Source organism: Chlamydotis macqueenii, chromosome 18 (genome assembly GCF_036417535.1).
Source record: "Chlamydotis macqueenii isolate bChlMac1 chromosome 18, bChlMac1.mat, whole genome shotgun sequence".
NCBI lineage: Eukaryota > Metazoa > Chordata > Aves > Otidiformes > Otididae > Chlamydotis > Chlamydotis macqueenii.
In genome coordinates this window covers 12,777,963-12,803,335 of record NC_141573.1, presented here as the reverse complement: position 1 = coordinate 12,803,335, position 25,373 = coordinate 12,777,963, and the positions used below count along the sequence as shown (strand labels likewise).

Genomic DNA, 25,373 nt, shown 5'->3' with positions numbered 1-25,373 from the left:
ATCCAGGCTGGCGGAGAATGGATGAGAGCAGCCCTGAGGGGAAGGACTTGGGAGTGCTGGTGGATGAGAAGCTCAACATGAGCCGGCAATGCGCCCTTGTGCCCAGAAGGCCAACCACACCCTGGGCTGCATCCCCAGCAGCGTGGCAGCAGTCGAGGGAGGGGATCCTGCCCCTCTGCTCCGCTCTGGTGAGACCCCACCTGCAGCGCTGTGTGCAGCTCTGGAGCCCCCAACATCACAAGGACGTGGAGCTGTTGGAGAGGGTCCAGAGGAGGCCACGCAGATGCTGAGAGGGCTGGAGCAGCTCTGCTGTGAGGCCAGGCTGAGAGAGCTGGGGCTGTTCAGCCTGGAGAAGAGGAGGCTCCGGGGAGACCTGAGAGCGGCTCCCAGTGCCCAAAGGGGGCTGCAGGGAAGGCGGGGAGAGACTCTTCATCAGGGCCTGGTGTGACAGGACGAGGGACAATGGTTTTAAAATAGAGGGAGGATAGGTTTGGATTAGACATAAGGAAGAGATTTTTTTACTTTGAGGGTGGTGGAACCCTGTCCCAGGGTGCCCAGAGAGGTGGTGGATGCCCCGACCCTGGAAACGTTCCAGGCCAGGTTGGCCGGGGCTCTGAGCAACCTGATCTGGTTGGAGATGTCCCTGCTCCTGGCAGGGGGGTTGGACTGGGTGGGCTTTAACGGTCCCTTCCCACCCAAACCCTTCTGTGATTCTTTGAGACAGGCTGGGGGGGTCAGACCCTCTCCCCAGCACACGGGCAGGTGCCCCTTTGCTCATCACCGTCCCCAGTGGCTGCAGGCCGGGGAGTGGTGGGTGCTGGAATGGGGCATGGAGGAGGCAGCTCCCAGGGGAGTGGAAATTTCTGTTTTGCTGATCAGTTGACCAGAAAACAACCCCAGAACTCACTGTTTTCTGCCCCTCTAACAAGTCAGCTCCCTTCAGAGCAGGACCTGCCCCTGCAAAAAGGCTCCCGAAGGCAGCAAGAGTTTCAGGGCTTTCCTGAGCAGCCTGGGGCAAAGCACTTGAGGGCTCAGTTCTCCCATCCCCATCCTCCCCCTTGCAGGATCCGGCCATCTGTGAGCCCTCCCCTGCAGCTGCGAGGTGCTGCCCCCCACCTTGCATCAGCCCCTTCCTTTAAAACCAAATTACAACCCCTCTTACAGCCCTTCTCACCTTCAAGGCATCACCTCCCAGCATAAGTGTCCTTCTCCAGCGCTGGAGGGATTTCTCCTCCAGGAAAGGTCCGCTCTGGGTGTCCTCATCCCTCCCAGCGTGCCAGCGGCCACCGAGCCTGTGCCATCTGCCTGGCCGTGCCCGGGAGATGCCGCTACCCCAGGCCAGGCTCTTTCTGCAGAGGCTTTGCTCACATTTGCACCTTCTCCATCCTGGCAGGGCTCGGAGGAGGCAGGATTTGGCGTGGTTGGGTAGTGTGGGATGGAAGGGACCTTGGGAAGCAGCTGGGGTGGTTTGGGGAAGTGCCTGGGTGATGGGTGAGTGGATGCTCCCAGCCAAAAAGAGTTTCCACCCACCGAGCCCCCAAGACCTCGATTGCCCTCGCCTTGTAACCATGAAACGACTCTGGACGCGTTGTTGACGTGAGATACCCTTTATTAAACATACTCTTAAAATCCCAAACATGCTCAAAGCAAAGTCGTAAGCAGCAATCTGGTCTCCTTCCTTCGATCCGCGACGGGTGGATCACTGGGGCAAGGGGCTGCCCCGCCAGACGAGGGGCTGGTGCCGTTCACCCCACGCTGAGGTGCTGGAGGCTCCTGCCCACCCCTTGTCCCTCCTTGGCGGCTAAGGACAGTGCGGGTGCCACCAGCACCAAAATCTCTCATCTGAGCCATGCGGGAGGGTGCTCGTTGCTTTGTTCGCAACACGGGAGCTCGGCCACAGCATCTTCCCAGCTCCTCTCTACTGCCTTGTGCTCACCGGCAGCCGCGGTCTCACCAAGCGACTGCTCTGCGGCCACCCCGTGAGCTCGGCTGGCTGCTCCTGCAGCCTTGGGGACCACAGCTCAGAGCAGCCACAAAACCCTCCGGGTCACCTCCCGGTCACCTCCTGAGCAAGGACCGGCCTGTTCCGCCCTGAGCTGCCCGCAGCCACAAGCAGCATCGCAGCCCTATGCCGTGACGCCTGGCCAGGCCTGGAGAGCTCTCCTTGTCCTCTTTGGAACCGCGAGGAAGGGTGGGCTTTGGTAGATGAGCTACTGGAGCATCAGCCTGATTCTCCCTCCCCTGCCCATGCCTCCCGTGGCCCCCCCAGTACTCTCAGCTCAACACGAACCCCCAAAGCTCTCCCTGTGCCCGGCGCGGTGCTGCTGGCTCCTCGGGGCCAGGACACCCACACCCGCAGGTTGCCCCACCATGGCACTGGGCAGCGCGTCCCCGTAGAGGGGATGCAGCGTTGTCCCCAAGCAGGGCACAGGGCTTGTCCTGGCCCCGCCAGCCCTCCCTGCTGTTCACACCTCCCATCCCATGGGACAGTGGTTCGGAGATGTCACCTCCCATCAAGCACCCACCCCTGGGTTTCCAGAGAAGAATTTGGGAGCTATGGATCCTACGGGAGACACTGCAGGGCGCCGGCCTGGAGGAGGGAAGAGCGGGGTCACCAACACCGATCTCCCCTCTGGCAGGACCCATGCTGGGGCCGTTTGGCAAGCAGCCCCCAAAAACACCCCCCACCCCCAAAAAGGGCTTTATTCCCCACAGCCATGGCCACCAGTGTAGCCCATGCTCTGTCATGGGGATGAGTGGTGGGGACCTGCTCCATGCACACACCCCACAGTTGCTTTCACTGGATGAACATCTCTGTGCTAGACCAGGCTGCTGGGTCTGCTGCTCCTCAAAGTGGCTTCTGACCGTCCCTGATGCTCTCCCAGCTGGCCTCTGCCAGCAGCCCCATCATGTCCCCGAGGTCTGTGGCTGCGTCTCTACCCCATCGGTGTCCCTGCGTGCCTGTCCCCTTCAGCAAAACCCACTTACGCCATCAGCCCAGCGCTGGCCGGAAGGATGGGAACAGAGGGACAGGGACGGACGGGTGAGGGGGGCGGCTTCTACACCCTCATCCACGTCCTGCTACAAAGCGCAATGGAGAGTGCTGGACGGGGGGGTGACATTTTTGGCACTTGTTCCAGAGAGAGGGCACAGCCCCGAGCCCCCAGCTCGCAGCGGGGTGGAAGACAGTGAGGGTAAATTAGCGATGCCCCAGGGGCTGGTGACCGGGGTGGGGACAGGGTCCCCTGCCCACCTCTGCCACCCCGCTCCATCCCCTGGGGAAAGCAACCTGGGAAAAGAGCCCGCGTGCTGCCCAGGAGAGACGGGATGCTGAGGGGCACCATCACGGCCAGTGCGTTAATAGGGCCACCCCAGGGCATGGCAGGGGCACGGGCCAGCAAACTTGGGAGTGGCTGGCCCCCCATGAAGGCCACTGGCTCATGCACTGAAGATGCCAATGCCAACGTTCATCCTTAACCCGCACCCCTGGGCACCCCTCGTCCCGTCGAGCCCCTCCAGCCACAGCCCAGGACCCCCTTTGTGGGATGACCCCATCCCATCTGCTCCACGCGTCGGAGGAGAGGGGCCTGGGGCTGTGAGGTGGCCGGGGGCAGGAGGGAACCCCAGTGCATCCATAGTGGGGCTGGAGGGTGGGAAGGTGCTGACGGGGGCGGCTCCAAAGTGACGTGGCTCTCGGCCCCCCTCTGCATGGGGGGATCCCAGGAGGAAAAGTCAAGGTTACCATGTTTTCTTTTGAAAATCAGCCCTGCTACGGCCGAGGGATGGAGGTGGCAATGCCTGCGGTGCCTGGATGCCGGGGTCCCTCTGGGTGGGCAGGGGGACACGTGTCCCCGCCGCGGCTGGGTCCTCACAGGGGCCGGGTGGCCACCGCCTGCTGTGGGTCTGGGGTGCCGGGGGGGCAGCGGGGCCGGGCCGCCTGCCACGGGAGCCGCACGTTGTTGTTGGCTGCCTCCGGGCCTGGGGAGAGAACAGGGGGGTTAGGGGCTCCCGAAGCCCGCCGGCATGTTCGGGTCGTCCTCCCACGGGGAATGCAGTTCAGTCTCCCCAGATAACACCCACCCACCTCCCAGCCCCAATTTGGGTTTTGGCTGCAGCGAGGGCTGGCGAGCGCCTGCACTTACCTCTCTGGGCCGGGGGGGCCCTTAAACCCCCCATTTCTGGGGAACGCCGAGGCCCAAACAGGAAGCACCGCGACCGGGTTTTAATAACCCACATGGCAGGGGGCTGCCTCTGCCCCCCCCACGCCCGCCGAGAGGGCACAGATGCCCTGCAGATTGGGGTGTCGCCCCGGCCGGGACAGCGCGGGGACTGCGGTGACGGGGCGCGAGGCGGGTGCAGGCTCTGGGGGTCTCATACCTATTCCTCAATGTTAATGGGGCAGGAGTCCGGCGCGGCGGCTGCGTGGCGGGAGAGACCAGAAGGCACATGGTGAAGGCCAGAGCGGAGGCGGCGCGGGGGCATGCACGCGAGTGAGCGAATGGGGCGACTGTAGGGGCCGGGGAGGGGTGGGGGGCTCGCCGTCTGCGAACGGGGCTGGGACGAGGACGGGGAGTGGCCACCGGGCACGGTGCGAGGGGGCCGTCATGCGTGGGCCCCCCTTGCGGTTTCGTGACAGGGAGAACCGAGGGGTGGGCATGCGTGCGGTGTCGGGGAGCGGGACCCCCACGCCTCCTCTCTGCCTGCAGGCTCCCAGTTTGGGCAGCACCCTCCAGCCGGGCCAGGGCGACGCTGCCGGCACCCATGGTGGTTTGCTCACTGCCACCCAACCGACCAGCGGCTTCGCGGTGCCCTTAGGAAGGGGGTGCTCCCCTAAAACAAGGTTAAGCCTTGGGTTCCAGGGGGGGCCAAGCAGGGGCACCCCCGAGGCCAGGAGCAGGCGCTGAGCCTTTCCCAGAGCGGGAGCCACAAAACCCCACGGCTGATTTACAGAGGGGACAGCTGCCATTTCCACCGGCTTGGTACGGTGGGCTGAGGCTGGAGAGCGAGGTGCTTTCCATCTGCGCATCCCGGGGGAAATGGAGCATGAAACGGGACCACACATACACACCCCCCCCCGAAATCTCCTTAAGCGCCTGACATTGCGTAAGTCACTGCAGTGCTCCAGTGCAGAGACCCGGCTCAACTCAGCACACCTTTGGGAGGCTGCCTGGGAGCGGGGCTGGGGCAGCAGGACACGATCCGGCCCCGCAGCGGGGACCTGGCCCCGTGCCCCCCTACCCGTTATCCCCTGGGGCTGCGGGATGGGGTCCCCCGCCCCGTTAGCAGCCCTCAGACCTGCCCTGCCCTGCGGTGCAGCAAAGCCCGAGCGGCTCGCCGCCATCTTGCTCACAGCGTGCGTCAGCCCTGGGTCTAAACCAGCAAAAACCCTTGCAGGGTGTGGGGTCTTCTGCCGCTCCCACGCAGCAGCTCCGCGGCCCCCCAGCTTGGTGCCAGCCCTTTCGGCCCCTTCGCTCAGTTTCTCCTCCAACACCACCCCGGCCGTGGCCATGGCCCGGGGATGCCCTGAGCGCCGGGGACGGCCCCCACAGCCCTGGGGCTCTGCCGGATCCACTCGAGGACACAGGTCTGTGGGTTTTATGTAAACCTGGTGTCCTAAAATCCCTGGGATGTGGCCTTTCCCCTCTTCCCAGAGCCTTTTCCCACCGGATTGAAATCTGCAGAGATTTCAGAAAAGCTTTGAGGAACCGCGTCCCGTGCCTTCATCCACTGGAGAGAGGGCAAAACCCAACCCCTGGGTCTAATCCTGGCAAAAGCTCCCCACAAGAGAAACTGGGGGAGGAATAGTAATAATAATAGTAATAATAATAATAATAATATCATCATCATCTTAATCATCATCTCTGGTCATCATCTCTTTCAAGCTCTCAAGAAAACAGCTCCTGGCCCCAGAGGAAAAGCCCACCCTGCTCTCGCTGGCCCCGTGGCTGCAGTTACTCCCAGCCCTGCGAGAGTCTCCTGCCAAAAGGGACTTCTTCCGCGCACGCAACCCCGCCCGCGACAGCAGTCCCACACCAGCACTGGGACATCGTGCCCCAAACCGTCTCCATCGCAACACGGCCAGGTCCCAACAGTGGGTGGCTGCTAACGGGGCACAGACGGGGCCGGGGAAGGAAGTCCAACGGACAAAACCAACGGTGCAAAAGGCCGATTGCAACCAGGAAACACGGAACCGGCCATCACAGCCCCCGGAGCGGCTGCTCCCCTCCGCCGCCCCGGCTCCGCTCCCCGAGTGGTTCCCAGTGCCCTGGGACGCCCCTCCTCCAGCCCTTTGGGGCACAGCTCTGCATCCCTGGAATTATTTTCCCTCTGGCACCTCCGACATCCCCAGGGGACCAGGGGCAGCACCGCACCTCCTCTGCCCCCGGGCCCGGCGGCAGCCCCCCGCTTTCCCAGCGGACGCCGAGGCCGGCTCACCCCTCAGTCCCCGCCGAGGGCTCCAAGCAGCGCAGCCGCCGGATGCGCAGCCAGCCGGGGTGGCCAAAGGATGGAGAGCGCATCCTTGGCTGGGGCTCAGGGGCCCGATCCTGCACCCCAGCCCAGGCCATTGCAGTTCTCGCAGCGGAGCAAGGATTTGCCCCCGCGCCGGGGCCGTTTGCCCTGCAAAGCTCCCCCTTCCTCGCCCTCCCCGGCACAGCCAAGGGGCCGCAGTCGGGGATGGCTTTGGCTGGTGCCACGGTGAGGGGATGCTTTGCTGGGACCCCCAGCAGAGGCAGGTGTGCTGCTGGGACCTCCCCAGCCCCCTCCCCAGCCCCCTCCCCAGCCCCGGCGGGGCCCAGCCAGCCGGGTGATGGAGGGGACATGGGGCATTTGTGGCAGGCGCCTGTTCCTCCCCGAGAGCCTCAGCCTATTTCTCCAGCTCAGAAACCACCAGGAACAGGCGCGGCAGCAGGAGAGGGAGCTTTCCCGGAGCAGAAATTGGGGAACAGATGGACTTTCCCCTCCCCAGGGGGCTGGGCTGGTTTCACCCACCCGCTCGGCTCTCCAGCACCACTGCGGGTCTGGGACCTGCCACAAATTTAGGCGAAGGGGCAAGGCAGGGGCAGAGTTGCTTTCAGCTCGTCCACAAATGTATTGACACAGACCTGGACCCTCAGAGGCCACCAGCTCGGCTTTTTGCCCCTGGGCCGATGGAGAGGGGCCTGCAGAGCCGGGCACGGTCCCCAGCCTGCTCCCCCCTTGGCCTGCATGGGGATTGGGGGGTCACCAATACATTTGTCACCTCTGGGCAACTCTGGGCAGGGAGGGGACACAAGCATGGGTTGAGAAAAACCGTGTTGGCACAGAGCGAACATGAACTTCTGCACGGACGGGGGAGCCTGGGAGGGAGGAAGAAGAGAAAAAAAAAGGATGGAGAGAGGGCAGGAGGAAAGAGAAGTGGGAGGAAGGTGGGAGAGAAAGCGTGAAGAAATGGGAAAGAGGGGTGAACTTTTGGGGCTCTGCAGAAGGACAACCCATCATGATGCACCCCATCTCCCTGCACTTGGAGGAAGAGGAGAGGGAGGCAGGCAGCCCCTGCAGCAAGGCTGGACTGGCTGTTGATCACATCCCAACCCAAAACCTGGTGGGGATGGCGGTGGTGGGGATGGTGGTGGTGGTGGTGGGGGATGATGATGATGGTGGTGGGGGTGATGATGGTGGTGGGCGTTATGATGATGGTGGGGGTGATGATGGTGGTGGTGGGATGGATCCAAAGGGCTGGGGTGATGGAGGGAAGAGTGGATCCGTCCCCCTCACCCCAAGTTCATGTTCAGCAGACGGCCACTCACCAGGTAAGCAGGCCTCAGAGCACAGTTTATTGTCCAGCGCTTTCACGTGTGCGATGCCCAAGTCATTGTTATTGTCACACCTCAGACCGAGGAAAGCGCCTGTCCTCGGGCCTGGAAGGGAGTTAAGGCAGTTAACGCCGCGGCTTGGCGCTGGGGCTTGCCGGTGCCTTTTGAGAGATGGGATGGGCGGTTTGTGGATCTTTTCCTCTCCCCTCCCTACTCTCTTTCAAAAAAAAAATAGATAAAATAATATGCATCTAGATGGGAGCGGTCGAAGAGCGGACAATAACACAAGTGGGCACGGCCCGAGCTGCTCCTCTCCTGGCACCGCCCGTGTCAGATTGCAGCGGAACAGCGACGACGCGGTGATGGGCATCAGCACGTGTGAACCGTGACCTGCTCCCCCGCCGCCCGCCCGGGGTCCAGCCGAACCTTCCCCCCAGCGCGGCTGAGCAGCCACCGGTCGGTGGAGCCAGGCTGCGGTGGCACCCGTCACCTCCCTCTAGAGCCTCTCCGGCGCCATCGGCACATGCGCGGGAGCCGCGGGGATGCCGGCAGGAGGCAGCAACCGGATGCATGGGGCGAAAGAAGCCGTAGCCAAGCTTGGCGGGGGGGATGGAGGCTTTCGGGGCTGAGGGAGGGAACTCTGCTTCTTAGCGTCACCTGCACCAGAGAGCAGCCCCCCGCTGTCACCTGCGTCCATCAGACGCAGGCAGCTGACCCCAGGAGGCTGACCCGCGGCCTTGCTGGGAGCGGACGCGGGGCCGTGTCCTAAGGGGAAATGCCGTCCCGCTCCCGGAGCTGTTGGGATGCCCATGGACGTCCACCGCAGCCCCTGGTTGCTCCCCGATGCTCATATTTGGGTCTCTCTGTCAGCAGGAGCCTCCTGTGGCTAACGGTGAGCCTCCGCACCCTCGCACAGGGCAACCGCGTCTGTCCTCGGCTATTTGGGCGCATGGGGGACGGCGAGAGGAGCCCCCGATGCGCGTGGGTTGGCTGGTGAAAGCGCATTGAGGACAGGCCAAAAAAATTAGGAAATCATCCCAAAGGGGACAGTTTTGCAGCCCCTTCCTATGGGAACCAGGCCAGGCAGGGGTCTCTAACGGGGAAACTTCCAGGGACGTGAGGAAAACCTTCACAACGAGGGGAAAAACATGGAGAAGCACCTTTCCCACTTTGCCCCTTGGAAACGCCATCAGATCGTGTGCCGCCTGCTCCGCGCCCCGCACCTTGCTCACCGGGGTCCCCGTGGCCGGCCGGCTTCCCTCCACCCACTGGTGTTCAACCCTCCCACGGTGGCCCTGCCCTGACGGACGCTTTTCCAGCCCCGGCACCCGCGGAGCCACCCAGGGCTCTTCCTGGGGGCAGCCAGCGGGGCTGGGGACAGCACGGTGCCTGCCACGCGCTCGGCTGCCCACCGGTGACGCCCAACCGAAAGCGGGGACGCAACAACGACCCGGGGCCTTTTACCGTCTTCCTGCATGGGAGAGGCGTCCTCGTCCTCCAGCATGTCGTTTCCCTGCAGCACAGGCGAGACGCAGTGCGCGTTAGTGGCCCCGTCCCCAGCCCCGTGCCGGGGGGAGGCGGTGCTGGATGCCCGGCTTCCCTCCGCCGCCGGCACCCGGAGCCCAGCCCCCAGCCCCACGCGGGGCGGTGAGGGTTACCTCAGCATCACACTCCTCGGCCGAGATGCTGACGAAGTTCATATCCGGCGACTCCACAGGCGTCAACTGCGGGAATAAGGTGGCAAAGATGCAAGGGGGGAAAAAAAAAAATAATCTGGTGCCAGTGGGCTTGGAGGAGAAGTTACACCGCGTGGGGAATCTCTTGAACCCGGGGGCAATGGGCACCGTCAACCCCCCAGTGCCTACCTCTCCGTCAGAGGCCGTGGCGCTGGCGGCTGCAGGTGAGGGGAGCATGTCCCCCTCCTCCTCCTCTTCCTCCTCTGTGCCGGGAGCAACGTAGGAGCCAGACATGGAGGACACGGTGTCGGTGCTGAGCTGGGAGTGCTGGCTCTGGGAGGAGGCCATGGACATGACGGACTGAGCCAGGCTGCTGCTGACGGGCTCTGGGGGAGAGCGGGGGCTGAGCGGGGCCGCTGGACCCCCCCACAGTGCACCGACGACCGGGCGAGTCCTGGCATGGCACTGGCCAATTAAAAATGGGGCTAACGAGGAGGAGCGGGGCACGGAGCAAGGACCTGCTGCACGCCGCAGAGGCGCAGTGGGTGGGAAGCTGCCAGCGGCGGGTCCTTGCTCACAGCCCCTCGCCTCCGAGTCTATGGGTGATAAAGTAGGGGCAATGGGTGCCCCCCTGCCCCCATCTTCATGTCTGTGGGGTGATGAAGCAGAAGTGACACCCTGGGGCTACACACAACACCCGTGGCAGGGTAGGAAGGGGCCACGCAAACCCCCTTTGCACCCACCCCCCGCAGCGGGATGGACCCAAGACCGCCATCCCACGCTCCAGCACCCGCGAGCCCCGCCGCGCCGTACCTTCCGGGGACGAGATGGTGGAGGAGAGGGGGGTCCCGGTGCACGAGGACTGGTCGACGGCTCCTGAGGATGACAGGGTGAGGTTCTCGCTCTCTGGTGTCACACCGCATTCCTGGAAGAAGAGCCCGCGGGGAGGATGGGACAGGGGATCCGGCAGGGACAGACCCGTCTTCCCCGGGAATCTTTGTAGATGGAGGAAGAGGCAGGAAGGGCACACCCCAGCCAGACCCTCTGGTCCCAAGCCACCCCCAAAGCTGCCACCTCCCTGGTGCCTGTGCTCACCGCCATCATTTCGGAGAGCGCTCACCTCCTTGCACCGGGCAGGGGATCTCCTCCTGGACACCCTCAGCTCCGACTCGGTGCATGACTTCTCGTCCTCCTCTTCGGGCAGGATGGAGGAGTTCTGCGAGACGGACCTGCCCGGCGAGGGGCAAAGCAGACGGCTTCACCCCCGCCCGCAGCCCCTGGCCCCGCTGAGCCCCCCCAGACCCTGCCGCCCACCCTGCTACTCACTTGGAGAGGCTCTTCTTCAGCTTGAGCCCCGGGGGGCCGCAGTCAGGGAGGCGTTCGAGAGGTGAGAGGGCCCGCAGGGCGGGCAGGGGGCCGCCGCTGCCGTAGGAGGGCAGGGTCCCCGCGCCCGGGGGATCCCCCAGTGCGCGCAGCGGCAGGGCGGCCGGCGAGGGCGTCAGGGGCCCGTTGAGGGCTTCCAGCAGCGACACCACTTCGTAGCCCGGGGGGATGTTCTCCGAGGACTGAGGAGAGGGGGAGGCAGGGTGAGGGTCCCCCCCAGGCCATTTCGCTGCCCTCCCAGCCCCTGCTCCCAGCAGGGCCAAGATGCCCCGGGGAGAAGCCAACACTCAGAGAACGGACAAACTCCCTGCACAAACGAAAGCCGCAAATCCTTCCTCTTCCCACCCAACCAAAAGCCCTTTTTTTTGCAATATCAAACTTGCTTCTTTTTTTTTCAAGATCAACTTGCATTAAAAAATAAACCATGGCCCCGGGAAACACGTGCATCCCCAAACCTCCCCAGCCCGGCCCCAGCGAGGTGGACGGGGCTGGGGTCCTGCAGCCCCCCGGGTGGGCCGGGCACTGACCGAGTGCTCCTCGGAGTCGGAGGTCTGCGAGGCGATGATGGGGTTGAAGCTGGTGGGCGAGAGGGGACCCAGCTTTTTCCTCATGGCTCGGATTTGCAGCAAGGCTCGGAAAGCTGTGGCAGCAGGGACGAAGGGCAGGGTGAAAACCAGGTGCTGAAAGCAAAATCCCCCCCAAAATGCCACCCCATTTCCTGGGGGAGCATCCCCGCGTGGCATCATCGCACGCAGGGCTGAAGGGACCCCAAAACCCAGGGATGGGAGATGCCAGCCCCCCCAGGGATGCCAGCCCCCCCGGCCCGTACGCAGCCTGCAGATGGGGCAGTTGTTGGCCTGGTAGCGCAGGGTGTCGGCGCAGGTGTTGCAGAGGCAGAGGTGGCGGCAGGGCAGGATGAGGGTGTCGCGGACGTCCGAGAGGCAGACGACACACTCGGCGCTGTTGTCGCTCACCTCGTCCTCGGCCACCTGCCCCGCGGGAGAGATGGGAGCTGCTGAGCCTCAGGCTCCCCGGCCCGCACGGCGCGAGGGTGGGCACCCTAAAATAGCGGCCGGGTGCCCCGGGAGCTTGCTGGGGGTCCTGCCTGTGGCCCTGGGCTGCCTGCTCTGGAAGAACAGCCCTGGGGCCTTGTCCCTCCGCTCCTGGAGGCCAGGAGACGGGGCTGGAGCTGCCAGGCACCCCGCGGAAGGATGCATCCTTCACCCCAAATTCTACCTACACCTGTGTGCACACAGCAGGGGACATCCCACGCGTCCAGCCCCACGGCGCCCGCCTAAGCCAGCGAGGTCCGGCCACCGCGCTCCCAAGGGACCACAAAGGACGGAGGCAGGGAAGGCTCAGCCCTCCAGCTTTCTGCCTCGGGAAGCTTCACGGCCACACCAAGCACCCGCACCGCCCCAGGCAGCCCCCTGTGTCTGTTCTGGCCGCGGGACGTGGGCGAGGGGAAGGGGAGGGGGCCAAGGGAAGATCCATGGGACGCCAGCCGGGGCCGGGGGCGCGCGGGACGGAGTGTAGTACCTTGGAGTCCTGCGTGTTGTACTTGTTCTCGATGCCGTAGATCTCCTGCAAGAGGTAGCTCACACCATCCACCTGCAACCCCAGAAAGGGTGAGGAGCAGAGAGACAGACCCCTCCCCACCCCCCCAGCTGCCGCGGCTCCCGGCCCGCTCCTCGCCCCGGCGCCCAGGGTTTCTCGTTGCGTCCATGCCCCTGGAATTGCCGGCGTCCTCAAGCGCCCTGGGAGGCAGGAGCAGGGCAGGGGCAGGCCGCTGCCCGCACCGGGGTTTGCTGCTCCCCGAAAGCCCCTTCCCCCCAGGAGCGCCCAGGGCAGGGGGTGCCACCACCCGCGGGGACACCCGGCCACTCACCACTTGCTTCTGCTTGAGGGGCTTCACACAGAAGGTGCCATCACTGTGCTGAGGGAGGAGAGCACACGGGGGCTCAGCACCCCAGGGACCACCGTGCTGGAGCACCCACCTGCCTGTGGCGCCCCCCGCCCCCGTCCTCACAACCAGCCCATTTTGCAGCAATTTCTGTTTTTTCCCCGACACCCGGCAGCGGGCAGGTGTGGGATGTCACACACATTGCAGGGCTGGAGCAAGGAAGATGAGTCAAGACCAAACCCCTCAAAAGCCGGGGCTTAAAATCAAGGATTTGGGGGGTATTCTCAGAATTTCCGGAGCAGCTCCAAAACAGCCCCAGCCCAGCAGCACCGCCCGGAGCCCCTCACGGCTTTGCTGGGCTCTCGCACCCCGTGAGCGAGGGAGTGGGAGGGGTGGGCCAGCCCCAGTTTGGCTCTTACCTTCTCAAAGGTGGCCAGCAGCACGTGGCAGTGCCCCGAGTGCTCTGCAAGACACAAAGGACAGGCAGGGCTCAGGGGACGGCAGCACCACAGGGGCAGCAAGGGAAAGCAGGGGGCTTCTGCCCCGTTGGCGTCACAGCGCCAGCAGCTGGGAAAGGCCAACCCAGCGAGGAACCCCCCTCCTCACCCTCTCCTTCATCCACCACCGCCTGCACCACCATGGGGTACACCTCCCGGTCCAGGTCGAAGCCCAGCTGGAGACAGACAGGAGGAGAAGCACGGTGAGATGGAGCAGCGATGGAGGCATCATCCCACGTCTGTAACCGCACCCGCCGCCGCGGTGGATGCCATGGGCCGGCGGGACCCACCTCGTCCTCGCTCCACTGCGAGGGGTCAACGGTGTGGGAGGGCACGCAGAACTGCTGGCACACCCCCCGCTTGTAGTGCACCGTCTCCGACTGCAGGCTGGGGTCCCGGGGGATGTAGCTGTCCCACGGGGAGAGAACAGAGTCGGGGGCACTGCGGGCATCCCCACACGCCCCCCGTCCCCCCAGCTCATGGGGACATAGGGAAGATGGGAGAGAGGGGGGAGTCACTCCTCCCCTCCCCTCCTGGATGCCTCTCGGGGCTGAGGCAAGAATCCTAAAAAGGGATAAAATAACCCCAGCATGGGACAGGAGGGGACAGGGACAACCCCACGGCCAACCTGGGGGGCACCGGGAGGGGCAATGATTTCTCCCGGCCCCAACTCTGACCTGGAGGGAACAAGGGGGAGCAGGACAGGACAAAGAGGAGGGGGCTGGCAGGGACCCAACTGTGCCCCAGGAGGAGAGACGCCCCAGGGAGGAGGAGCTCCATCTCCATCAGCAAAGCCCCGCACCCCAGCCGGGGGGACACACTGGGTTTGGGGGGGGATACAGGCCAGGCTGGGGCGCTCACCTTGCCACCCCGTTGTGAAACTCCTCGGTCGCCTGGTAGTAGATGGTTATGGCCACGCGGGTGTCCGTGTCGAAGGTGAACTCCACGTTGTAGTGCACCTTGGCTTTGCTGACTTCTTCCCCCGGGGTCTTCACCTCCTCCGAGCACCTGGGGGGAGCAGAGGGTGCGGGAGGTGGGCACCCCAAAAGGGGCTGAGGCACTCCAGGAGGGCCCAGCCTGCCCAAGGTGGAGCCTGCAGACTGAGAAGTGCCGTGGGCAGATTTCAGCCACAATCCCAAACCTCCCTGCCCGACTGCACTCCCGGCCTCCCTCCGACAAAGCCTTTGGAGGGCGGGGGAGGAAGGAAAAGCCAAGCACTTCAAAGGCAGCGCTAAGCTGCTTTAGTCCGGCGCGGCAGCCACGCAGTCCGGGCCCGCAGGCGGGGAGCTCACCCGTGCTGGAAGGGAAGGGGCACACCAGGCAGCGGTGGCTCGTCCCCCTCCATCCGTCCGCGCCGAGACGAGAGCATCCCCATGCTCAGCATCCCCGGAGCACCCAGCCGGACCCTCCCATCCGCAGCTCCCGGCCATGGGATGCCCGGCCCCTCTCCCCGCGCGGGATGCACCTGACGAGGCGCAGGGTGTCCTTGCGGATGTTGATCAAGCTCCTGAGGGTCTTCACGGGTTCCTGAGGAGGTGGAGCAGCGTAAGGGAACTAGGACGAGAGAGACACCGGTGAAGGCAGACGCACACGGGGGTGTTACAGCGGCCATGGACCTCGTCCCCAGACCCCCCAGTGACCCAGCCCCGACCCAACACCCCAAACATGGGGACGTGGGGTGCACTGCAGATGGGTGCTGAGCACCGACAGCTCCCGCTGGCACTTGGGCACTGGGCAGGGACATCCCCCCTGCGCAGAGCAAGCCCTAAAGGCCTCGCAGGGGACAGGGGGGGCACGCAGAGAGGGGCTATTCCTTGTCCCATCGGCTGGGGGGCGAGGGGGACACAGGGCATGGGGAACCATGTGGGGGCTGATGTATTTTGGGGGGGCTGATGCCGCACAGAGCTGCTGGATGAGGCTGGGCCGGGGGAGGCCAGAGCCCTGTTTGCTCCCGGGTTGGACGGGATTTGGGTTGTGGGGCCTCCCACCGATTGCTGCCTCGGGACAGGGACCAGCTAACCAAGCCGGGCTGCCCGGGTCCCCCCACGCTGCCCCCAGCCCGCAGCAGGGGGCTCGGGAACAGCGAGGTGCCCACTGCACCCCGATACTGAGTGGAACAAGACCAAATTGCAGATGGCACCTGGGGATGGCCATGGGGAGCAGGTGCCCATTTCCCATGTCCCTGGCGCCCTCACGTGGGAAAGCCACCGTCACCTTCCCATCCCCAGAGCCACCGTCACCTTCCTCATCCCTAAAGCCACCGTCACCTTCCTCATCCCTAAAGCCATTGTCACCATGCCCACCCCCAAATCACATCACCTTCCCTGTCCCCAAAGCCACCGTCACCTTCCTCATTCCCAAAGCCATCCTCAACCTTCCCCAATGCCACCATCACCTTCCTTATCCCGAAAGCCACTGTCACCTTCCCCGTCCCCAAAGCCCTGCAGAGCGGGACGGACGGGGCTGCACAGCCGCCCCAGCTGGGGACCCGTGTGGGGCTCAGAGGGACAGGACAGGACAGGCAGCTCGCAGGACCAGGCAGCATGGCAGAGGCCTGGCCCGTCCCCCCTCTGCCGTGTCCCACCGTCCCACGGCTCTGGTCCCACTGGTGTCACGGAATGGCAGGTTAAAGCCTGGGCTGGACCCCGTGCGGCCGATGGCAGCAGGTGCTTTGCAGAGGAACCGCAGCGCCTTGGCACGGCCACCCCCTCCCTCCCCTCCAGGAGGGGAAAAGGGCAGCTGAGTCATTAATCTGCTGTTAATGAGCTTTTTAACGAGTCGCCAGCGCTAAACTGGCACCTGCAGAATTGTCCAGCTGCAGTGGGAAGGGAGCAAGGGAGAAAATGGCTGGAGCCAAGCACGTCACGACGGCACGCCACGTCACGATACGATCTCTGCTACTCAAATTAACGAGGCAATCCCACCATGCTCCCGCGCACCTTGCCCGGCTGAGCCGTACCCAAACCGTCCCGCGGTAAGCGGCAGAGCTCGCCCCAGGCCAGGACAGCACCCACGGGCGCAAGGCCCCTCCTGCTGCCGCACGCCGGGGTGGGAGACGAAGGAGGAAAGGGGCAGCCAGGTGCCCCCTGCACAGCCTCGCGGGGCCGTTGGCCCGGGCAGGATGGGGAAGCGCCGCAGGCAAATTTCTCGCTGCAGAAACTGCTTTGCCGTCACCGTTGGGCTCTTTCACGCCCACGTCTGGGCTGGTTTTGGGGGGTGGCTGGGGTTTGGTTTTTTTTTGAATGAAATTTTGCAGCCAGATTTGCACACTCGAAAGGGGCTGTCTAAAGGGCTTTTTGCAGCTCCTCCATTTAAACCAAGCCAAAAAACAACAGGGAAAAAACCTCACTCCAACCGTTACCCATTTAAAAACACTCTCCACGCAGCTATCGTGACATTTGGTCCAGGCTGGCTTCTGTTAAAGTGAAAAAGAAAAAAAAAGAAAAACTTTAAAAACCTTTCACGGGGTTTTTCTACAAGCAGCCTCAGGCGGGTCTGCGTGGGCAGGGAAACCCAGCGGCGTTTCAGCAGCCCCGTGCTCCCCAGGTGCCACAAGCAGCTTCTCCGCTCCTGGGCCCCTTCCGAGGCGTCCCAGCGACTTCAGCCTGCGAGGCCCTGCCCAGCCCCTTGGAACCCGTCCCGAGCTGGAAAATCCAGATTATCCCGAACCCGTGGAGGGGCAGCCCGCACAGCCCTGTGGCGGCAGCCCTGGCAATAGCTCAGCCAAGGCGCTGGGCGCGGGGAGGACTTGGGACACAATTTTTCCAAGACCTCCTGGCCCAAGGAACCCCAAATAAATCCCCCAGCAGAAAGCACCGACCATCTCCGACGTTTCCAGCCTGGGCAGGGCTCTTGCAGCAGGCCAGAATGTGAAAGCACCGCCGCCAAGAAGCATGAGGAGAGGTCTTGGAGGCGGCGTCAGCAATGCCCTAATGATACCTGGACACAACACGGGTCCTCCCCGACCCCCCTGAGCCCCCAAACTGGCCTGACACAAAAGCCCAGCCCCAAAACGCCCCCAGCTCCGCGGTGAGACAGGACCTTGGTCACAGCTCTGCAGCTGGGGCCGTCGGTGACGAAGCCGGAGCGATGCCATTCGGTTTGCCATGCTATATTAATTCCTTCTGCCATTTCCAAGCCGTTCCCTTCCCGTGCTGGCTGCTCCTGCTGCTGGGGTGCCTGACACGGGAGCCGCTCAGAGGCTTTCCCTGGAACCTAGGGGATTTCTCAGCGCTCGCTGCTGGAGACGAACCCGAGCGCCGACTTTTCATTTTCTGTGGAGGTGCAGAGGACGGAGAGAACAGCGCTGGCTTTGCCCACCCAGTGCTCAGGGGTTTTTGGGGTGCTCCTGCCCTCAGCCCTGCCAGGATCCCCGCTCTGGCACAGCCCCTGCCCCACCGAAGGACGGTACAATGCTGCCAAAACGCTGCCGAGGCCGATTTCGAGGAGGAAACACAAGTGGGGATGGCAGCAGCCCTGCCAGCCCCGCACAGAGCAGGCAGCATTCGCGAGCTGGGCCGTTGGCACCAGGCAAATTTATCCTGGGGAAAAAAAAAACCTTTGGTGCCTTTTAATTCCTCACCTTGAATTTTTTTTAATGCTTGATCCCTACGCTGCACTCACGCTGGCGAGCTGCCCCGCTGCGGTGCACCCCGGGGCCAGGGGACGTTACCCCCACAGCCCAAACCCCACTGTGGGAACGGCCCTGCTCTCGTTTGCTCCCCTTTCCAAAGGCACCGGGCAGGAGAACCAGCTCTGGGACCACGGGGTCCGGAGAATTCCCTGCAGCCAGCTTCCCCCACACCCCACTGGAACCGGCAGCACCCAGCACTGCGAAACCCATCAGAGCCGCCGGATACTTTTCAGTGCCAGGGAATAATTTCGCCTGCTCCTGTCCAAGCATCTCTGCTCTGCACCACACCAGTAGCGCTCCCAGCATATCCCCCACCACATCCATTTTGGCTGGGAGACGGCTCCCGGCCGGGCTGGTGCAGGCCAGGGGAAAAGCAGCTCTGGGAGAGGGAGCAGGAAAGGAATGGGGCTCCCTCACCATCTTTCCCAACAGCGGGGTGTTTAAGCCAGCGGGTTTGGCGTGTGCAAGCAGCCCTCGCGTGTCAGAAAATATATTCGGGTTTGATGACCCGCAAAGACGGGCGCTGCAGAGAGCGGCACCCAAGGGCAAGAGGTCACACAGTCGCCTGGTCCGTTCCCAACAGCTTGCAAAGCTATTTGCCCATCACAAGTCAAGTTCGGCAGTGAGGTGAGAGGTACAGCACTGACATCATATTGCTGTGCAGGCGGGCGGACAGGCTGAGAGGAGATCTGGGTTAGTCCCCGAGGGAGGACAGGCTGCTGCAAGTACCAACCCTTATATTAGACATCAGAGAATCCACTTGGGCCACCCCGGGTCTGCTTGGCTGGCTCTGCCCTTGGGGGGTGACAGCCGGCAGCCTCATACCGTGCACCCCCATGACACACAGAGTCACCGCTGTTTTGGGACGGGGCACGCCCAGGCCCCGCGTGTCCCCCCCAGCCCCGTGCCCCCGCCCGGCCCCGCTCCCGCCGGCGCCCACCACCACGGGCCGGTTCCCCAGGAAGTTGAGGTCGCTGTTCTCGCCGAAGAGGTAACCCTCGGGGTGCGTGGAGTCGAACTTCTCGCCGCCCATGATGAAGTGGTTGGCAAAGTAGCTCCCTGGAAAGAAAACACAGCGACGGCCTGAGCGGAGCGGCAGCACGAGGCCACCGAATCGATGGCAGCGGTGGCTTTGTCCCCAAGGTCACCTTGCTGGCTACACCCTTCCTGGCTGCCTTCCCCCTGCCCGCGGTCCCCTTGCCGCTGCCCGGCCACCGCGATGGCTGAGCCGGGGCAGAGGCCCGGGCTGCCCCGGCCAGCGGGATGACAAGGAGCAGATCCATTTTTGGGGTTTTGGCTGCGCTCCTCCCCAAGCGCAGCGCTCGCTCCCCTCTCCCTGCCCAGGAAATCCCTGCGAGCCCCAGCCTGGCCCAAGCCGCCCAAGGTCACCCCGACCTTCAACCACCCCGCGCGGGCAGGAGCGGCCGAATCCCGGTGCGCGAGCGGGAAGGGGAGATGGCTCCCAGGCAGAGGGCAGGGGAGCAGCGCCAATCCTTTCCACAAACACCAGCTCACGTCCCGAGGAGGCCCGAGAGGCGGCCGCTGCAGCACGTCCTGCCAGGGCACTACGCCTCCGAAAGCCCCGGGACCCCAAGCTGGCTCCTGCGCCCCCACGGACGCTGCCGGGAAGGGGCAGCACGGACCAGGCGCGCAGCCCGCGAAACGGGCAGGGCTGCTCCTGCCCAAAGCCTGGCCCCCAGGCCTCACGTGCCATTCGAGGCAGACAGACGCCCGTCCGGCTTTGCTGCAGCGGCCGCTGGGAAGGTGCGCCACACACAACTGAACCGAGTTCTGTCAGTTCTCAGCCTGCAGCATTCCCTAGGAAGGGCTCACCTACAGGATGGAGGATTTAGGGAGGGTTGTAGACCCTCTGGAAGGTCAGCAACCCCTCCAGAAAGTGCCCTGATGAATGCTGGGCATGCCAGCGTCCCTTGTTCCCTCACAGGAGCCAAAACACCAGCGTGTCCCATTCCCCGGGCTGGGAGCAGCCCCCAGGCCAGGCATTTCTCAACCACGAGAAAGACTTTTCCTCACAGCCTGGCCAGGAGCCAGCTGGTGCCTGCTCCTTGTCTGTGAGACCTGGGGGCGGGAGGGTCGCGGCTTCTCCTTGGGGTGGGAAACCTGCCGGGACTGAAGTCAGAGCTTGCAGCCACCTTCCAGCCGATGCAGCGGCTGGATCAGTCCTTAGTCCTGCGTTCAAAAACCAAAACCGAGCCCAAAGCTCACGGCGGAGGAGGAGCAGGGAGCTGCCGCCGGGGCAGGGGGGACAAGCGGGGCCGGAGGCCGCGGGGCCCGGGGATGCCCAGATGAGGCGCGCCTGTTAGCGAACGCCGACCATCAATTATTGATGCCTGCTGCCTGCCGGTCCCATTTTCCACGTACATAATTTATAGGCAGCTCCCTGGGGAAGGACGTGGCCACACAAAAAAAATGAAAAAAAAACAAAAAAAAATCAAACCAGGAGCAAAGCACTTTCAGAGCTGCCTGCAACGGCACGGTCGGGGGAGAACGGGGTCGTCCACAGCTTTCCCGGCACTGGCTTGGGGTGAAAGCAGGAGATGAAAAAATTTCTATTTAAACCTGCAGAAAGGCTTTCCCAGCACTGAGGGAAAGCTGGAAAATGGAGCACAGGCTCTCAGCGACGGCCCCAGCTGTGGTTTGGCGGGCAGAGGAGGTGACGCTCTGCTGTCACCCACCCTCCGTGCCAAGGGCTGGGAGCACCCTTGGGTGCCACAGGCTCCCAGCACTGCCCGCGCACGGCCCAGGGCCCCCTGCTCCCTCCAGGGAAGGGCCTCCAAAAACCTCGGCATTAAACAAGAGCCTCGTGTCGTGCCAGGCTCTGCCCGGGAAGCCTGTGGCATCGGCAGGAGCTCTGTGGGTGCCGGTGGCAGAGGGAAGCACCTTTCCAGCCACGGCCTCCTTATCATCAGCTAACGATAAATCCTCAGCCAGCGCACAGGGAAGGAAAGCCGTCAATGACGGTCCCCTCGCCAAGGGAGAGCTGGGCTTTGATGAGATCCTAACCTTCGGAGGCCTTCGGGCCCCGTGGGCGCAGGCCCTGCTGTGGCCGTGGCTGTGGCACGCGGTGGCATGCGTCCTGCGCCGTCCCCCGAGCCACCACTGCCCTGCTAGGCTCTGGCTCGGCTCTGGTAACACAGCCTGCAGCTCCCCAGCATCGGAGCCCAGATGTTTCCGCAGGGTCACAGCCCGGCTCTCCGAAGCAGCCAAAACAGAAAAGCTCATTTTCAGCCCATCCGCACGCTCCCAGCGAGGGAAGCACCAGGTTTCACGCAGCCCACGGTCATCCCAGACGGGTGGCCACGGCACGGTGCTGGCACAGGGACACCCCGGGTGCTATGATGGGCATGGCATCGCCTGGGCAAAGCCCCGTGGTCGGTTAAAATTTGTCAGCCCCAGGGCATCCCATCGCCGCCCAGTGAGCCAGCACGCTGCGGATTATTTAATTCAGCGCTCGAAATCGGGCAGCCAGAGCCAGCAGCGGCTGGAGGCAAAGCCAAACCCCAACACTGCTGCGTCAGCCCTCGCCCGCCGTGGCCCCAGGAGCCCCTGGGCTGGTCCCTGTGCCACGGCAGTGCCACCACCGTGGGGCTGTGCCCCCAGGACTGGGGGGGTCCCTGCCTGGTTTTCCCCTCCGTGCTCTGTTCCTGGCCAGGGCCTGGTCCCTGCTCCCATGGGCCTGGGTGGGCTTGGTGCCGGCCTCAGCCAGGGGCAGGGCCCAAAAGCCGGGGACTTGCCCAGCAGCCACCCCCCAGCTGCGACCCACTTGCTCTCCTTCCCATCGCGTTTGCCAGCGCGAGATCAGAGCCACCGAAGTAAATCCCAGCCTTTGCTTCAAAACACCGGCTTAACCCATCCCATCTGCACCCTGGCCGGTGGGGACGGGACCCCGGGAGGGAAGGGGAGATGCTCGAGTGGGACGAGACGTGGCTGCCGCGCTCCCACGGGCTGCACCGGCCATCCCGCGCGAGCCCGTGGCCGAAAAGCTGGGGCTCCATCCGCAGAGAGAGGGTCCCGTCAGACCCCCATCCCGCGCCACGTTGCCAAAGCCGGCGGCTGTTTGAGGGTGGCATTCAAGGCGAGAGAAGCGCTGCCGCCGCGGAGGAATCCGTTCCGCTGCCTGGCACGTTCTCCTCTGCCTCCTTCGCAGCGCCGGCAGTGCGGAAGGCAAATCCCCTCTCGGATTAAATGCAAACCAGCCATAATCTCCCGCGGTCACCAGCCTGCCCTCGTCCCAGGGCAGATGGCCGTGCCACTCAGCTGAGATGAGTTTGGAAGTGCTCAGCGCTCGCTCCCCTAGAGAGGGCACAGGACTGGCACCCTTCACCCTGGATATTTCAAGAGCCCCCGAACAAGAAACCATTCCAAGACAAAACTCCTCCACGCACGGAGCCGTGGCCCCGGCAGAGAGCAAACCCACGGACGGGGCGGCCCAGCTTCAGCTGGCATCAAGGTGACAAAGGCCTTGAGACCGCATACCAGGGGGAGCGGGGATCGGCCGCCTCCACCCCGCAGCGTCCCGGCTAACCCCCGCTGCTGCAGATGTGCCAGCCAGCTGTGCAACCGATCTTAGATTAAAATTATATTAAAAAAAAAAAAAAGCCAAGCACAGCTTTTCGGGACGAGAGCAGGGTTTGTGTTGGCTGTAATTCTTCCTAAGGAGGTCTTTATTTGTAATTAGCAAGTCATTTGTCACAGCTCTAACGATCCAAGCGTTTGCCTTATCCTATTAACTACCAGAATAGTTACCTATTAATAATATTCAGCGCCGCAAGGATCCTGTGGCAATCCCCGCGCACACGCACGGCGCTCCCGGCCATCATCTGCCGACACCTGCGATTTTGTGGCTCCGAAGCGATACCCACCCCCAAGGGCCGGACCCCCCACCTCTCCCCACCGTGACCCCCCCACACCCCCCCGACCCCGGCTCAGCCCGGCCCTTCTGCAGGGAAAAGCGAGGCACGGAGGGGAGGCAGGGATTTTCCAAGGTCACTCAGAAGGGTTGAGCCAGGGCCGGATTCGGGAGCGGGAGACGCAGGCGGCGAGGTGGGGCGCGGAGCGGGGAAGGCAAAGTCCCCCCATGGCAGAAGGCGGGGTGCCGCTATGGGGCAGGGCCCCGGGAAGGAGGGGTCCCCTCCAATCCCTCCCTCCCCAGCCTCCCTCATCCTCCCGGGAATTTAAACCGGGCTTTTTCCCCGGAGAGACCGGCTACAAAACCAGCTCCAGCCTTCCCAGCCCGATGCCGCAGACCGCGGGCAATAATAAAAATAAAAATAATAATAAAAATAAAAATAACAATAACAATAATAACAACAATAATATTGGGGTCGCACAGACTCGGCCGAGCTGGGAGCCGGGTTCGGCTCGCAGAGGGGTGGGCCCGGGGGTGACCCCATCCCAGCCGGGGTGCCCAGCCCCACACCTGGATTTTTTAGGGTGCCCCCCCATCTGCGGGCTGTGAGGGGTTGCTGTGGGCGATTCCCCACCGGAGCAAGGCCGTGCCCGGTCCCCCGCCCCGCACCCCCCTCACCCCGGGGCTCACCGGATTTCGGGGGGTATCTGTAGACGGAATTGGCGGGGACATCCACCTCCTCCACCCCGGCGTTTTGCCGGCTGGTCAGAGCCCCCATGGCCGGGCCGGGGCTCAGCGGGCGGGATGCGGGGGGGTTCCCTCCCGCCCGGCCCCGGTACCGGTACCGCCGGCCCCCGCCCGCAGCATCCCCCGCCCCGCGCCGCGCCCGGCACCGCCCCCGCCACAGCGCCGGGGCTGCGCCAATGCGGGGCCGGGGCTCCCCCCGCCCCCCGCCCCGCCCCACCCCGCCCCGGGACACCGCGGGCTGGGGGACAAGGGGGGGACAAGGAGCGGGACAAGGGGGGCCAAGGAGCTGTCCTCGCCCTCCGTGTCACCCTCCCCCCCCCCGCGTGACCCCCAGCCGCACAGCACCGCGTGGCCCCAGTGCCACCCACCTGCCACCCCCCCGGTGTCACCCAGCTGCCCCCAGTGCCGCTCACCCCCATCACCATCATCACCTGCCTCCCCCAGTGACCCCCGCCCACCCTTGCCCCCAATCCCACCAACTGCGTGTCCGTGAGCAGCAACCCCACCCCAGGGACCCCCAGGGACAGGATCGCCCCCCCTAACTCCAGGAGAAGGCCAAAGCCCCCGCTTTTCCCAACTTGGCACAGGGAGGAGACCCAGCAGCCGTCAGCGCAGGGGCTGAGCCCCTCTGGCAGCAACCCAGGGCCGCACAGCGCTGAGGGGGAGTGACATTAAAAGCCCCCCCAGTGCACACTTCTATCCCCTCCGTCTCCTCCATCCCGCCTTCCCAGCTCGGCACCGCAGCAGGAGCGCCTGCATTTGGAGGCAGGGAGCTGGCTGTCCGCACCAGTGCACCCCAATGCACCCCCAGGCTCCCCCAGTTCCCCAGCACGGAGCTACTGGGAAGCACTGGGCACCTTGGCGTTTTCCCCTCGGGGATGCAGGACGGCCCCTCCGACCGCTCGCTTAAAAACCCCGCTGGTTAATTAGTCCGGCGGCGCAAGCTAGCGGAGCGTCGGGTGATTTTGATGTGAGTTGATAAGGCAAGTGCTATAAATACCAAGCGGGAGATGTGCAGAGCGCGGATCAGCCGCCCCGATGTCCTCGGCGACTCCGCCATGCCGAGCAAGGGCCGCCCCCGAGGCTCCCCCCGCACCCAAAAGCCTCTCCCTCCCCGTTCGCTTTCTCCAGCGCGGCCCCAAAGGCGGTTGAAAAAGAAAAAACAAACCGAAGAGTGGCCACTGCGGGCCCAGGGCTGGCTTCGCACCCCTTTTGTCAGCCCGCCACCATCGTGCTGGGACCCACGGCCCCCACGGCGACGCCGCGTCCGCACCCCTGGGTGTCACACCAGGGCCGGCTGCCCACAGGAGCCGAGGGTGACATGGATGCCGGGAGCTCTGGCTCTTGGCCCTGGGGCCTGGCTGGGAGCCCCAAGACCCCGGGGGCTGATCCCCGCTCACGCATTTCGGGGTGCTCAGCGCACAGATCATTTAAAAATCTTAGCACAGCCCAGCGCTCGGCCCCGCGCCCCCGCCTCGCTCCAGCCAGCGAGAAACACGAGCCTGGGAGAAGGAGCCAGCACGTTTCATTACCAGCACACAACAGACTGCGGGGTTTTAGTGCAGACAATAACTCAAAGTTATCCCCGCGCAGATCCATAACCCGGCAGTCATCACGCAGAGCTGCTGCGTGCATGCATGGCTTCTGGGTTTGTGTTTTTTTTTTTTTTTTTTTTCCCAGCGATTACTGCAGCAGAGGATTTTGTAGGACAGTGCCGCAGCGGAGCGCGGGAGCGCAGGCGGGAGCCCAGTGACGATACGGCTTCGAGGGCAGGTTCCCTCCCAAACCCGCCCGGCCGCGCCCCAGCACGCGCAGAGCAGGACGAACCCGGGCGGGGCCGACCCGCAGGGCCCGGCACCCACATGGAAAAT

General features: G+C 64.2%; 1 protein-coding gene across 6 annotated transcripts; it reads right to left on the bottom strand.

The window, feature by feature from the left end:
- Positions 1–1,588: 1,588 nt before the first annotated feature.
- RNF157 (ring finger protein 157) lies at positions 1,589–23,578 on the bottom strand. Of its 6 annotated transcripts, none has more exons than XM_086762440.1 (20): positions 23,446–23,578; positions 18,826–18,944; positions 14,718–14,806; positions 14,114–14,260; positions 13,543–13,660; positions 13,362–13,428; positions 13,175–13,218; positions 12,741–12,788; positions 12,392–12,463; positions 11,682–11,841; positions 11,380–11,492; positions 10,796–11,034; positions 10,590–10,698; positions 10,283–10,394; positions 9,659–9,855; positions 9,452–9,517; positions 9,258–9,306; positions 7,788–8,003; positions 4,378–4,418; positions 1,589–3,978 (listed from the first exon to the last, which is right to left on the bottom strand). In XM_086762440.1, exons 1-19 carry the CDS (start codon positions 23,531–23,533, stop codon positions 4,378–4,380), a joined length of 2,094 nt encoding a protein of 697 aa, XP_086618566.1. In that variant the 5' UTR covers positions 23,534–23,578; the 3' UTR covers positions 1,589–3,978. The 6 variants fall into 6 exon arrangements, with proteins under 6 accessions (XP_086618566.1, XP_086618568.1, XP_086618564.1 ...); XM_086762442.1 differs by having other exon boundaries at positions 7,788–7,898; XM_086762438.1 differs by lacking the exon at positions 4,378–4,418.
- Between the last annotated feature and the right edge of the window lie 1,795 nt (positions 23,579–25,373).

What these genes read in the sequence shown, in the direction of transcription:
- RNF157 (XM_086762438.1), bottom strand. Translation starts at nt 23,533, where the DNA reads ATGGGGGCTCTGACCAGCCGGCAAAACGCCGGGGTGGAGGAGGTGGAT. An exon ending in ACAACACGCAGGACTCCAAG is followed by an intron (nt 11,842 to 12,391) that starts GTACTACACTCC and finishes CCCGCGGGGCAG; the next exon opens with GTGGCCGAGGACGAGGTGAG. An exon ending in CCCCTGCCCGGTGCAAGGAG is followed by an intron (nt 10,395 to 10,589) that starts GTGAGCGCTCTC and finishes CTCTTCTTCCAG; the next exon opens with GAATGCGGTGTGACACCAGA.